Here is a 14,063-nt window from a genome sequence, read left to right as displayed (position 1 = left end):
GCTCCCGTCTCGCGCCGTCTCCAAGCACCCGGCCCGCCTTTCCGGCAAGCCGGGACCGGAAGTGGCCTCTCTAGGGAAGGGGGCGGCCCGGCGTCTGTGATCGCGCCGGGCGGGGGGAGGTGGCGGGAAGAGAGGCACGTTTCCCCCCCCCCATCCAAATTCTCCAAACTCAAAAAAAAGCCCCAGTGCAGTTTTGAGAACTCGGATGAGAAAAAACGTGCATCTTAGAAGTAAAATTTAGACCACAAAACAATTTAACAGTTAGAATAGATGCAATTTATTAATTAGATTATAATGTTAATATAGATTTTTCAGACGGATGATGAAACAGACTCCCCGAAGGAGTATAAATTGTGTGTGAATGTATGTGTCATTGTATGTTTGTTTATATTTTGAAAATTGTAATACAACATTTATATATTTTTATTAGTTTTTATAATAAAACAAAAGAAACAATAGAAAAAATACAATAAAAATAACAAAAATACAAAATGCAAGAGTACATGCAATTGTTTTAAATATTTTGAATATTTGTTACAGTAAAATTACAGTGATTTAAAGTACTCTTAGTACCCACCACCCACCCTAATACATGTTTAAAACATTTATAAGAAAAATGTGCATCTAGAGAGCGGCAAATCCCAGGCAAAACCTCCCATGCATAAATGGTCCTAGAGTCCAGTAGCACCTTAAAGGCTAATGTGCTTTTACGCAGGCTGAATAATGCACTTTTAACAATAATTTCTCAATGAATTTTCCCATTTCGCCCAGTAAAATCCACTTGCAAAGTGCATTGAAAGTGTATTACTTGGCATGTGTGAAAGCCCCCTAAAACACAATTTCTGGCAGGGTACGAGCTTTCGTGAGCCGCAGCTCATTTCTTCAGATAGTAAATGCTGTTCGTCTTTAAAGTGCCACAAGATTTTGGTTTTTATTACGCTGCGAGAGAAACGGCCAGCTAAGCCCTTTTGCAATCAACTAGAAGCCACGCATGCTGCAAAACAGGTTGTCTTCTACTTCCATGGATGTTTCATTTCCACTGAATGGAGGATACGCTTTTCAGCTTCCCGGCTCTTTAGGGTCTGCTGCGCTTACAGGCTGTGTAGTTGGCTTGGTTGGTTTTATTTAGTATTAGGGTTGCCAGGTCCCTCTTCACCACCGGCGGGAGGTTTTGGGGGCAGAGCCTGAGGAGGGCGGGGTTTGGGGAAGGGAGGGACTTCAATGCCGTAGAGTCCGATTGCCAAAGGCGGCCATTTTCTCCAGGTGAACTGATCCCTATCGGCTGGAGATTAGTTGTAATAGCAGATCTGCTACTACCTGGAGGTTGGGGGAGAATTAGGACACCACTGTACAAATATCAAGAGATTTGGAAATTAGTACAGGAGCGAAACACTACTTAAACAAAGTGCAAGTTACTTTATAAATAGCTACGTGCAATTACATACAATATAGGACAATATACACAATAGGACCTACAAAAAATCTTTCATATTCATATTTTCAATTGTCCCAAAGCTGAGTACAAAAATTCTTCTTTCGCAGACAAATGTCATGTAGTACAATGGATGCCACTAGCAATGGAGGATACGGCCATTTCAAATTCTTGGCTATTTAACAATCCTTCAGTCCTTCAAAAGGCATCTTGCATAGATTTCTACACATTTTTCATTTCCAAATTGTAGGTTACATTATATATCCCGCCAAGGGTAAAATTCTGATGCCAGTCCCACGTAGGGTAAGGAAGCTCAGTGTGGAAAATATGAATATTTATGAAAGATTTTTTGTAGGTCCTATTGTGTATATTGTCCTATATTGTATGTAATTGCACGTAGCTATATATAAAGTAACTTGCACTTTGTTTAAGTAGTGTTTCGCTCCTGTACTACCTGCAGGTTGGCAACCCTGTTTAGTACATGTCCCGTCCTTCCTCCAAGGAGTGGCATACATTGTTCTCACCACCTCCGTTTTTATCCTCACAACAGCCCTGTGAGGAATTTTAGGCCGAGAGAATGGCTGACCCAGTATGGTTCCCAGCTCTGGCATGGGAAATTTCTGGAGTTTGGGAGACAGTCCCTGGGGAGGGCAAAAACTGGAGAGGAATGGAGCTCAGCAGGCATGTGATGCCCTAGAAAATATGACATTTCTTCCAGGGAAACTGATCTCCGTAATAGTGTTCCCAACTCCAGTTTAGGAAATGCCTGGAGATTTGGGAATGGCACCAAGAGTTGCCAACTCTGGGTTAGGGCATTCTTATAGATTTGAAGGTGGAGCCTGGGGGAGGAAGGAACTCAGCAAGGTATAATGTCACAGAAGCCACCCTCCAAAGCAGCCATTTTCTTCAGGGGAACCGATCTCTGTTCCCTACAGATCACTTGTAATACTGGGAGAAATCCAGGACCTGCCTTGAGGCTAGTGATGTGATGAGTCCCCCCATTAACATAGAGTCCAATGGAGTCAATGAGGACAAGGAGGTTGGGTTGAGCTGTCACGGCTTGCTTTTTTGGCCAATACGTCACGGCTTGCTTTTTTGGCCAATATTCTGGTGATTCCAGAATACAGACGATGAGCTCTGCACTCTGGTCACACCGAGGGAGGGGCAATGCAAGCGGTTATATAGACATTTCACATTCCAATAACATTCGATGCAGCTTGTCACTGCAACGTCATTACTTTCTACAGAGTGGGTGGGCATTGCTACATTACTGAACAGAACTCTATTGTTCCCTTACACGGGGAAACGAAACTTAAAGGGAATGGGGGGGGTGAAGGCTATCGGAGCCTTCCGTTAGCAGACGATGGAATCTGTGTGCATGTTTGGTGCTATGCAAGAGGCAGGAAAGGAGGGGCCATTGGGAAGCTGCTACTTTGAGTTCTGCTTGTAGGGAGCTTATGCGTGTATATATTATACCTGTGATGCAGGTATGGTTACCCAGACACAACACTAGTAGCCCTGAATATCCCACAGTGCTGTGTAGCTCTATGGTCCTAATACAAAATCCTGTGTCACAGAGGAACACCAAAAAAACAAAAACAAAGATACAGATAAAAAAGTCCTTAACATTTAAATATTTTTAATAAAAAGCTTCTTTAACCAACAATAAAAACATTTTCAAAATCACAGTCTTTCCAATGTTTTACTAGTGTTCTGTGTAAACACTCACACATACTCCCTGAGTTTGTGGGATACATTCTGTTCAGAGAAAGTAGCCTAATCCTATGCAAATTTACCTGGCAGACAGTCCCATTTAAATCCAGTTAGTGTTACAGTACTTTATATATTAAGTCTTAGGGTACAGCCCTAACGCACACTTATTTGGGCTGCTTGTTCTCTTCACAGAGCTCAGTTACACCTCCTTTTGAGTAAATATGCATAGGATCACATCGTGTTCTCACCTGAGTTCACAGGTATAAGGGACACAGAATGATTTAACAGAGCCAGGAGAGGACTATGTCCCTCCTGAGAATCCCATAATTCACAGCTATCATTTCATTTTAAAAACACAATCAAGTTGCTAGTTCTCAATCACTGCAGAATTTTTTTTTAAAGTGCATCTAAACACTTGGTAAAAAAATCAATTTCTTAAAATCATCTCAACTTCTTTCTTGGTCTTTGCATACTGCTTTCTCTGTTCTTTTTCCAAGAGTCACAGATCTCTTTTCCCCAGAGAAAGACAAGTTAAAAAACCAGATCTCTAAATGCTAAAAGAACAGATCCACAACAAAATAAAGCTCACAATTAGTGCAAAGTAGCCAAATTGCCCCAGATTGGCAGTGGCTGGGTTAATGCATTTCTAAACAGTTACCCCCTAAATATATTGAAATCAGTGAGGGTATAACTCTGTTTAAGATGGCACACTGCTCATCTGTTAGCGTGGAATTCTTGATCCCAAGATTTAACCCTTTAGCTCCACAAGTGTCAAAACTCAAAATCCGCTAAGTGTAAGGAAATCTCCTTGGCACATCTCCCAGTGGGGAAAGTTTTCACAGAACAAGTCCCAAGTGTATACCCTCCCGTGTCCCGGTCCTAAAAACGCTGGCATTTGCTGGTGGTGGGGATTGGGAGCGTACAGATCACACCTCCACACCTCCTTTTTGAGGGTTAATCAATTTGCACGTCAAAAATCTCATCCTGGGCCACAATGTTCTCCTACAAAGAAAAGAAACCAACATTAGGATCATCGGATGTCTAAGCGCCTTTTAACATCATGTTTTACACAAGCTTTATATCTGGGACACGGAATCCTTGGCACATGTGCTGACAGCAGCGCACTAGACTATTTGGCTGGGCAAGCAGGGCCAGACCTCTGCCAGAGCAACCAAGGCAGTGGTGGCATTGATGGGACCATCCGTGCAGGAGAGGGCAACAGGCATGGCTTACGCCTGTCATTGCCTCCCAGAATGAAACAGCCACCAGCTGACGCCAAGTCAAGTCCCTGAGATGCTGCCAATGATGGTGGGGCTTTGCTTGGTCCAAGTGTGTCTGTCCGAGCCCAACCCTCATTCCTGTCTCCCAATTTTGTTTCTGGCACACCATCATCTTTACAGGTATGTGTGTGGGGGGGTTTCAAGGCAAGAGACTAACAGAGGTGGTTTGCCATTGTCTTCCTCTGCATAGCGAGCGGCCTTGGTGTTCCTTGGAGGTCGCCCATCCAAATACTAACCAGGACCAACAATGCTTAGCTTCTGCCATCTGACAAGATCAAGCTAGCCTGGGTCATCCAGGTCAGGGCATCTATACAGGTAGATGGTGTATATTTTTGGTGCTTGGGCCAAAAAGGTTGCTGGTGTCAGGCCTTTGCCTTTTTTGCTGGAGCAAAGGCTCTTGCCATGAGTCCGGCCAGGTTCTGGCCACACGTCAAGTCCTTGGTTCTCATGCCTATGAACGTCTGTGTACAGTTTCGCTCATCCTGTTTTCTGCAGCTGTGGTAATGTTTAGTCTGTCTTCCTGGGAACCGCTTATCTCAAGGTTGCCTAGCAATGTTTACTTTTTCAGTCCGTAGTGTCTTAAGCATGTAACCTGCCTGTGTTCCCCATTACTAGCCTCACCTGCCTGTAGGCAGTCAGTCCTTTAATCTGTCTTTTTGCTCCTAATAAAGTATTACTGCTTCAGAGCTACCTGCCTGGATGAGTTTGCTTATGGGATGCTAGGGACAGACGCCTGACACTGACAGCTGGCCCCTGGGTTATCCGATTGTTTCTTACAATACCCTGTAAAGCAGGTCACCTAGTTCCACTTTATGGACATCGAACCAGAATGTAAAGAATGAACGGCACCATTTACACAATTTGTAAATGGATGGTTCTTCCGCATGAGATTCTAGATCCCTGCATCAATCGAGTTTATCCTGGGCAAAAATTTGCCTGTTCTTCTGTTCCTTGCTCTTATGTTTCCTGCTTTTTTAAGCTACACATGTGCTTGTATACAAAACCATCTCTGGCTTAAAACCCATGCCTGCGGGTTTCTCTACATACCCAGCCGCCTTGCTGCTGTAACCACGGCACAAACATATCCATATATTGCAGGCTGTAGCCCATGAGGGTGTGCACAGCGTGGCTGTTGATGCCGGCCACTTTTCGCGTCAGCTCCATGGTGAGGGCTAGCTTAGCCAGCTGCGGACTGGGGATACCGGGCGGGGAGCGGGAGGTGAAGACCTCAGCCATGCGGGAGAAGCTGCGGTAAGACAGGCGGGAGATGGTGTTCCGGAGCAGTGGGTCTGCTTCGATCTGCCATTGAGAAAAAAAAGATGGCGTGACGGCAAGAGCGCGGATGTCAGGGTGAAGCATGCAAGGGCACATCTGATTTCAAATCACACAGGCCTACTGATAATTTAGAATTTTAGAGCCAGCATGGTGTAGTGAATCAGAATCAGATAACCTTTATTGGAGTAATTATATTGATGGTCACAAGGCCAGAGATCAACAGATAATACGTATCTAGATTAAAATTGAGTTTGAATCTTAACAACTTCTGCCAAAAACTCCGCCACCTTCACTGTAACATCAGTTGTGATGTCATTCAGCAAGAATTGGCAAGTGGATGTTCTATAAGGGGCCATCCGTTTGCTGATTAAGGGTAATATAAATTTTTTACAGGGTTCTTCATGTAAACGACAATCTAAGATAATGTGATGTAGGGCATCTGGCTGGCCTGTTCTGCATGGACATACCCTCTTGTTAAAGGGAGTCTTAGTAAATCTTCTGTATAAAACCTTAGATGGAAAGGAATTGAGTTGTGCTAGCATAAATGCTCTGATGAAGAGGTTCCTCAAGTGTACTAAAAGCATGGTGTAGTGGTTAAGAGCGGTGGCGGGGGAATGGGAGGGGAGCCTCTGACGGAGCCGTGGCTAGCTCGCGGACCAGGGGCTCGAGCAGGGGGAGGGCTGGGCGGGAACTCTTGGCAGGCGGGCTGGATACAATGATCCCACGGGCCGTTTCCAGCCCGCCGGCCGGAGGTTCCCCACCCCTGCCTTAAAGGTAGAGAAAAGCAGGGTATAAAAACCAACTCTTCTTCTTCTGTTACAGAGAGACTTCGGGCTGTCTTACATAATGCAAAATGCTCATGGCTACCAAGAGGCATCTGCAAGGATGTTCCTTCAAAGACATCAGGATCAGCCTGACAATACAGAAAACCAGTCTGCGGGGGCCAAGATCAGCTGAGTTGCTGGGGTAGAGAGACCTGAGAAGGTGATATTAGAAACAGAAGCAAGAGGCAAAATTCAGCCCGCCTGGCCTGGTTGTCATAGCTCCGCAACTACCTCCTTGTTGATGATTCCGGCCTGTTCTTCGAGGAGGGCGACCAGTTTCTGGAGGACTTGCTCTTTCCGTTTCTCATTCGTGCCTCCCTGCGGCTCAAACGAATCAACTGAGGGTGGAAAGAGCAATGGTCAACCCCAGTGCAATTCCAAAATGAAATATAGGCACGACAAGAGAATAAGGGAGAAATCCAAAGGAGACTGTCAGGGAATGGTGGTAATTACCATCATCGAGGAGATGCGTAGATCCTGCTCTTGGAGAATTTTAGCAAAAACTCTATGGTAGACACTATTTTTACCATAGAGTTTTGCCCTAATACCAGGGTGTCTCATCATTGGTGACATGATGACGTCACTTCCGGAAGTGATGACATCGCACCAGCGAAGTCGAGCCCTAGGCCTCTTTTTAAGCCTGGTAAGACCCCCGCCAGCCTATGAAATCTAACTCTCTCCACCCAAGTGGTTTCCTTTCAACGTCACTAAAAACCCAGCAGGGGCTGCTGTGGAAAGCAAAGGACTAGGGAAGTCCTAATCTCTATAACCCAATGGCCCACAGTGTAGCCCCCAGGTTCCCATCAATGTGTTTACTGGTGCCTGCTTGCTTCTTGAATCTTGGGGGCGGGGGGAATCCAAAGTGTCTTCAATTGAACAGGGGGGGGGGAATTCTGGGAGGTTCAGGTTATTCCTGACCAGCTGCCACATTAGCAAACTGCTGAGCTTATCCGGGCATGTTATGGCCTTGTGCCCTCAACTTGGTCACAGAACCAGATCTTCTTATGCCTGGGCTTGGAGATCTTTCCCTGCGGGCATCCCCCTGCCCCATTCTTTGGAAACTGAAACCAAACAGCATCTCTCCTTCAAAGCATAGAGCCAATCATGGCTCTCCGCCACCACTTTGGCGCAAGAGATTCTTCACAAGAGCCTTTGCGTCTGCAAGTAGCATGCATCGGGAAGCGTCTGCCTCAGTCGTAGCAGGATAGTTGGCCGGGAACCTCCCAACTGGCCCCAGGGCAGCCATTTTGGGATTGCCCTGCCTGCTTGTGAAGGAGTCCGTTTGCTCTTGGTATTCTGAACTGTGGCAAATAGCCATGGCAGAAAAATTAACACACCAACTTAGAGTTATCAAAGGTAAGGCCAATATACTGAATTTTTATGAAACATGGCATGACTTCATCTCATATACAAACAAGAAATTCAACATATATCCAAACCATTTCAAAGATTATGAGAAATGAATTAAGTTATAACGACCCTTCCTCTACTCTTTTTTTCCATTCCTAACTGTATTAACCATCTAATTTGTAATTGTACTCCTCCTATACTTGTATATTTATCTATTCGTTTACAAGAATACTAAGCCACCGACCATAAGTGCGGCAAAGATAGCTTTCAATTTTTTAATTGTTTTTGTCTTGTCTGTTTGACAGTCTTATAATGTTTGTTTATGTTTGTGAATTGTGACTGTATTTATATATGTTAATAAAATTTAAAAAAAAAAAAAGGAAAAGAGTCCGTTTCCCCTTCTCAGTATTCCAACACTGCCTGAAGGCTTGGCAAGGGTGGAAACCTCTGCCTATAACACATCCGGGCTATGAACCAGGAGGGATTAAGGCAAGCCCTGTTGCTCCAAACGAGCTTTTGGGACAAGGAGGGGGGTACACGCGCTCACAGGCCATAAAATAAATCCAGTACCTGAAATGCCAGAGGCAGCATTTGTGGCAGAAGAATGGAAGCGGTCTGCTGGGGAAGGCAAGCCTTTTCCAGCGGAAGGGCTGATCAGCTGCTGCTGCTTTACCAAGTGGTCCAGTTTCTGGGCCACGAGTGTATAAAACTCCGTCTCCTCTGCCTCGTTATCTGGAAAGGATGGGAAAGGTTAGCGACACAGGAAGCCCAGGCCTGCATGAACAAGCTACTCTTTTGCTGTTTTCCCCCTGCAAATAAGAAATAAAACAATGCCATTTCCATAGGACATGAAAGGATAGGGACCCTTTCCAGTTAAAAGGTAAAGGTCCCTGTGCAAGCACCGGGTCATTCCTGACCCATGGGGTGACGTCACATCCCGACGTGGTTTGCCAGTGCCTTCCCCAGTCATCTTCCCTTTACCCCCAGCAAGCTGGGTACTCATTTTACCAACCTCGGAAGGATGGAAGGCTGAGTCAACCTTGAGCCGGCTACCTGAAACCAACTTCTGTCGGGATCGAACTCAGGTCGTGAGCAGGGCTTGGACTGCAGTACTGCAGCTTTCCACTCTGCGCCACGGGGCTTTTCTACTTTCCAGTTAAACACAGTCCTAAACAGGCAAAAAGGGAAAGCAGTCTAGTTGTTCCCAGAGAGCCAGGTTGCTGTTAGTGACTGTTGCTTTTCCCACTGTGCTCATTCGAAGAGGAAAAATGTGTGTGTAAAGTGCCGTCAAGTCACAGCCGACTTGTGACCCAGTAGGGTTTTCAAGGCAAGAGACTAACAGAGGTGATTTGCCATTGCCTTCCTCTGCATAGTGACCCTGGTATTCTTCGGTGGTCTCCTGGTATTCCTTGGTGGGAGAAATGGATCAAACTGCAGAGGGGAGGGGGACAGAGGTAGAGTAGCATTGGTTGGGAGCAGAATGAAATTTTCCCTTCCCTGCGAGTCCTTGCAAATACCCCCTTGTATACGACTAAATTTCTGGCTTTTCTAGAGTTAGAAGAAGAGGTGGTTTTTATATGCCAACTTTCTCTGCCACTTAAGGGAGACTCAAACCAGCTTACCATCGCCTTCCCCTCCCCACAACAGACACCCTGTGAGGTAGGTGGGGCTGAGAGAGTTCTAAGAGAGCTAAGACTAGCCCAAGGTTACCCAGCTGGCTTCATGTGGAGGAGTGGGGAAACCAACCAGCTTCACCAGATTAGTGTCCGCCACTCATATGGAGGAGTGGGGAATCAAACCCAGTTCTCCAGATTAGAGTCCACCGGTCCAAACCACCACTCTTAACTTCCACGCTGGAGCTGGAGCCCCCGTGCTCTCCACTTTTATTCTGCGATCCCCTTGCCCTAGGGATGCAGGCTGTGTTTTGAACCAAGTCAGAAGGGAAAGACCAGCATCGCTGCCGCTGTGGGTGCAAGCATGAAAGAGCGTCACCCCGCTGGCTTCGTATGTAGGAGTGGGGAAACAAATCCAGTTCACCAGATTAGCATCCGCTGCTCATGTGGAAGAGTGGGGAATCAAACCTGGTGCTCCAAACCACCGCTCTTAACCACTACACCATGCTGGCTGTCTTAGGGGTGAGACACGGGAACTGAGACACCCATCCCTGAAGCAAGGAGAATTCTGACCAGGAGCAACGAAGATTTGCCGACGTTTCCTTACTAGTTGTTTGGGGCTCCGGCGGGCCAGCTTGAAGTTGCTCACAGTAGCAGGAGCTTACAGGCAAGGAGTCAGGGCGCTGACCGGGCTCGGCAGGGCATCCCGTCTCCCCCGAGGAAGCTCCTTTCTTCTTTAGAAGGCTCTTGAAGGAAAAGGAGCGCTTCTGGTGGGCTCCTCCTTCCCCTCCAGATTTGGACCGCTTTAAGGAGCCCTTGGAGGGAGGGAGGCCATCGGGGGGAGTTCGGGGACTAGGCTTCCGCCGCAACAGCTTCTTGATACTGGTACGGAAGTTGTGCTTTCTTTCTTCTGCGTGGTTAATCTCTTCGTGGATGCTGGTCCAGGCTGGACAGTGCGGCGCATGCTCAGTTGGGGACCTGCAATGGAAGACCGTAACAGAATCAGGGAGAGCTCACTCCTCGTCTTACCACCCACCCTGGTGCATTTGGGTCCCAAACATCACTTATCCAGACCCCAAAACTTTTACTGTGGCACCCCAGGGCTGGAGTGGACCCACATCCATGGCCTGGCAGAAGACTCACAGCCAACTAGGGACCATTAGCCCATCCACTCCTATGAGTAATGGGAGATTTGGTTTTTATATGCTGACTTTCTCTACCACTTAAGGGAGACTCAAACCGGCTTACAATCACCTTCCCCTCCCCACAACAGACAACCTGTGAGGTAGGCGGGCTGAAAGAATGTGACTTGCCCGAGGTCACCTAGCTGGCTTTGTGTGGAAGAGGGGGGAAAGAAATCCACCAGATTAGCCTCCGCCGCTCATGTGGAGTGGGGAATCAAACCTGGTTCTCCAGATCAGAGTCCACCGCTCCAAACCCCCGTTCTTAACCACTACACCACACTACACCTCTGCCAGCTGGGAAGAACGCTGGAAGGAGCACAGCATGGCTCTTCGGTACTCTCTTAGCAGTGCAGTTCTAAGCAGAGTCACACCCTTCTGTGTGTGTGTGTAAAGTGCCGTCAAGTTGCAGCCGACTTATGGCGACCCCGTAGGGTTTTGACCCTACTTCCAAGAAGGTGTGCATGTATAGTGGGGAGGGCAACAGCCCAGCAGGGAGAGCAACTGCCCTAGCCCCCCGCCAACTTTGCACCCCCTCAATCCTATGCCATATGCATAAATTCTCTCACAAGTGTAAAAAATACACACATCCTTATAATTTCTGAAATCCAAAAACCATACTTTGAGAACGGGCTTACAGCTTGAGCCAGGTGAACTCACAGTTAAAAGCACTTTCTTCCACCACCACCTGCCCGGCCTTTATTATATCCCATCCCTGCCCGAAGAAGCCAGGCTTCCTAGCTCCCAATTCCCTGCCTTCACAGCAATAAACTGCAGAAATCTTTCTCCCCAGAGAGAATCCAAGGTAAAGTTTTCAGATCGCAGGGCTCCTCTGAGTCACTCTTCTGCTGAAAAATCCAGGTTTTCCAGATCCCAACCCAGAATTTCACAGGGCAAAATCCACTCCCATTCCAGACAGTCTAGGTTTCTGGGGCCAGAATTTCCTGTATCCACTTTCCTTCACAGGGAAGTCAGGAGTTTGTACCGAGACCTGTTACCTGTGTATGTAACTTTGGGGGTCATGGTAGGTGCGGCCCACGTGACCCGGGGGCCCTGCGTCTCTGGGGCTCAGTGCGCCTTGTAGGAACGCTTCCAGGATCCGCCGGGTCTCTTCTCTCACTTGCTTCTGTGGTCTGTGTGGGCCTGGGCTCCCCGCCATGAGCCTGTAAAGATAAGAAGAGACATTTGGAGAGAGGTCACTGTCCTGCCATTTTCCGTCACCTTGGGTAGGGGGAGAAATGCTACATCTGCCTCCTTCCTGCCATCCCTCTCTATCACCCATTGCACCTTGTCCCACCCTTGGTCAGTCATACTGTTGACCGACATCCCCTTCCCCCTCCAAGCTGTTCCCATATGAAGAAGACCTTTTAAGTAGAATCAACCCGGTTTACAATCTCCTTCCCTTCCTCTCTCCACAACAGACACTTTGTGAGGTAGGTAGGGCTGAGAGAGTTCTCAGAGAACTGTAACTAGCCCAAGGTCACCCAGCAGGCTTCAGGTATAGGAGGGGGAAAGCCAACCTGGTTCACCAGATTAGCCTCCGCCGCTCATGTGGAGGAGTGAGGAATCAAACCCGGTTCTCCAGATTAGAGTCCACCGCTCTTAACCACTACACCACACTGACTCTCTGTGGGGAGCCATTCTCTCCCCCTTCCCCCCAAACTTTAAAGGATTTAAAAGGCCAGTTCCCTGCCCAAAGGCAAGACTACCCCTTACCATTCCCCCACAGATCAGCCCAATGCAACACAACACACAAGGACTGCAGAGCATACAGCCCTGGGTCTCTCAAGTAAGCAAGCCACGCCACACCACTGCAAGGGTGCATGTCCAGCACACATGCTCCCTTCTCAAGCTAAGTCCACAGCCACCATGGTATAGCACTTAGAATGTCCATCCAGGAGACCCGGGTTCAAATCCCCACTCTGCCATGGAAGCTCTCTGGGTGACTGTGAGCCCGTCATTCCCTCTCAGCCTACCTTACCTGACTCACAGGGTTGTTGTGAGGATAAACGGAGAAGGGGAGTACGGTGTCACAAGCCACTTTGGTTCCCCATTGGAGAGAAAAATACAGCAATAAAACATCCTGTGTTCCTCTAACACTTCAAATTTTCAACCACCCTCCACCAGCTTATAGCATAAGAACACAAGAAAGGCCCTGCTGGATCAGACCAAGGCCCATCAAGTCCAGCAGTCTGTTCACACAGTGGCCAACCAGGTGCCTCTAGGAAGCCCCCAAACAAGACGACTGCAGCAGCATTATTCTGCCTGTGTTCCACAGCACCTAGTATAATAGGCATGCTCCTCTGATCCTGGGGAGAATAAGTATGCAACATGACTAGTAGCCATTTTGACTAGTAGCCATGAATAGCAGCCAGACTGTTCCTCAGAAATCGGGGCTCTGCTCCCCCACACACACTCATGACACATGAAGCTGCCTTATACTGAATCAGACCCTTGGTCCATCGAAGTCAGTACTGGCTACTTAGACCAGCAGCGGCTCTCCAGGGTCTCAGGTTGAGGTCTTTCACATCACCTACTTGCCTGGTCCCCTTAAGTGGAGATGCTGGGGATTGCACCTGGGATGCTGGGGATTGCACCTGGGATCTGCCAAGCAGATGCTCTGCCACTGAGCCACAGCCCCTCACAGGTCAGTATTGTCTACTCCGACCGGCAGCAGCTCTCCAGGGTCTCAGGCAGAGGTCTTTCCCTTCACCTACTTGCCCGGTCCCTTTAACTGGAGATGCCAGGGATTGCACCTGGGACCTTGTGCATGCCAAGCAGATGCTCAGTCATTGAGCCACAGCCCCTCCGATCTTGCTGCCTATTTCCCCCCCGCCCCCATTCATTTCCCCCACCAACCTCGCCTGGCCACCCAGAGACTCCCAGGCCAGCTTAAGAAACGGTGCAACCTCACCTTCTCCCTCCTCACCAGGCTGAGCTTCAACTAGAAGAAGGGCTGGAAGCCCTTGGAGCCCCCAGAAAACTTTTCTGGCTGCAGCAGGAAACTTCCTCCTCCATGCTACACCGCGCCCGCTCTGCGCATGCGTCCACGGTACACGCCGGCTCGGGCCAGTTTCTGTCCCGCGCCCGCAGTAAGAGGCGGACAAGAGCCGCCCGAGGGCGGGGCTGCGCGCAAGCCACGCCCCCTGCCCCGGGCTGCAGCAGTCCAAAGCGACAGAAGGAACTGGTGACGTCGGTGTTCCATCAGTGCTTCGTTTACCTGCGCGGGGAGGGGCCGTGGCTCAGTGGTAGAGCATCCGCTTGGCATGCAGAAGGTCCCAGGTTCAATCCCCGACATCTCCAGTTAAAGGGAATAGGCAAGCAGGTGATGTGAAAGACCCCTGCCCGAGACCCTAGAGAGCCACTGCCCGTCTGAGTAGTGGTTCCCAACCTTT

At 48.3% G+C, this 14,063-nt stretch overlaps 1 protein-coding gene across 1 annotated transcript; it reads right to left on the bottom strand.

The window, feature by feature from the left end:
- Positions 1–4,042: 4,042 nt before the first annotated feature.
- On the bottom strand, positions 4,043–11,827 carry BCL2L12 (BCL2 like 12). Its single transcript, XM_056863916.1, has 6 exons — positions 11,667–11,827; positions 10,095–10,465; positions 8,445–8,606; positions 6,756–6,862; positions 5,473–5,724; positions 4,043–4,147 (listed from the first exon to the last, which is right to left on the bottom strand). The coding sequence occupies exons 1-6, from the start codon at positions 11,825–11,827 to the stop codon at positions 4,100–4,102; spliced, it is 1,101 nt and encodes a 366-aa protein (XP_056719894.1). The 3' UTR covers positions 4,043–4,099.
- Positions 11,828–14,063: the final 2,236 nt, after the last annotated feature.

Source organism: Euleptes europaea, chromosome 18 (assembly GCF_029931775.1).
Source record: "Euleptes europaea isolate rEulEur1 chromosome 18, rEulEur1.hap1, whole genome shotgun sequence".
Taxonomy (NCBI): domain Eukaryota; kingdom Metazoa; phylum Chordata; class Lepidosauria; order Squamata; family Sphaerodactylidae; genus Euleptes; species Euleptes europaea.
This window is presented reverse-complemented; position numbering and strand designations above follow the sequence as displayed.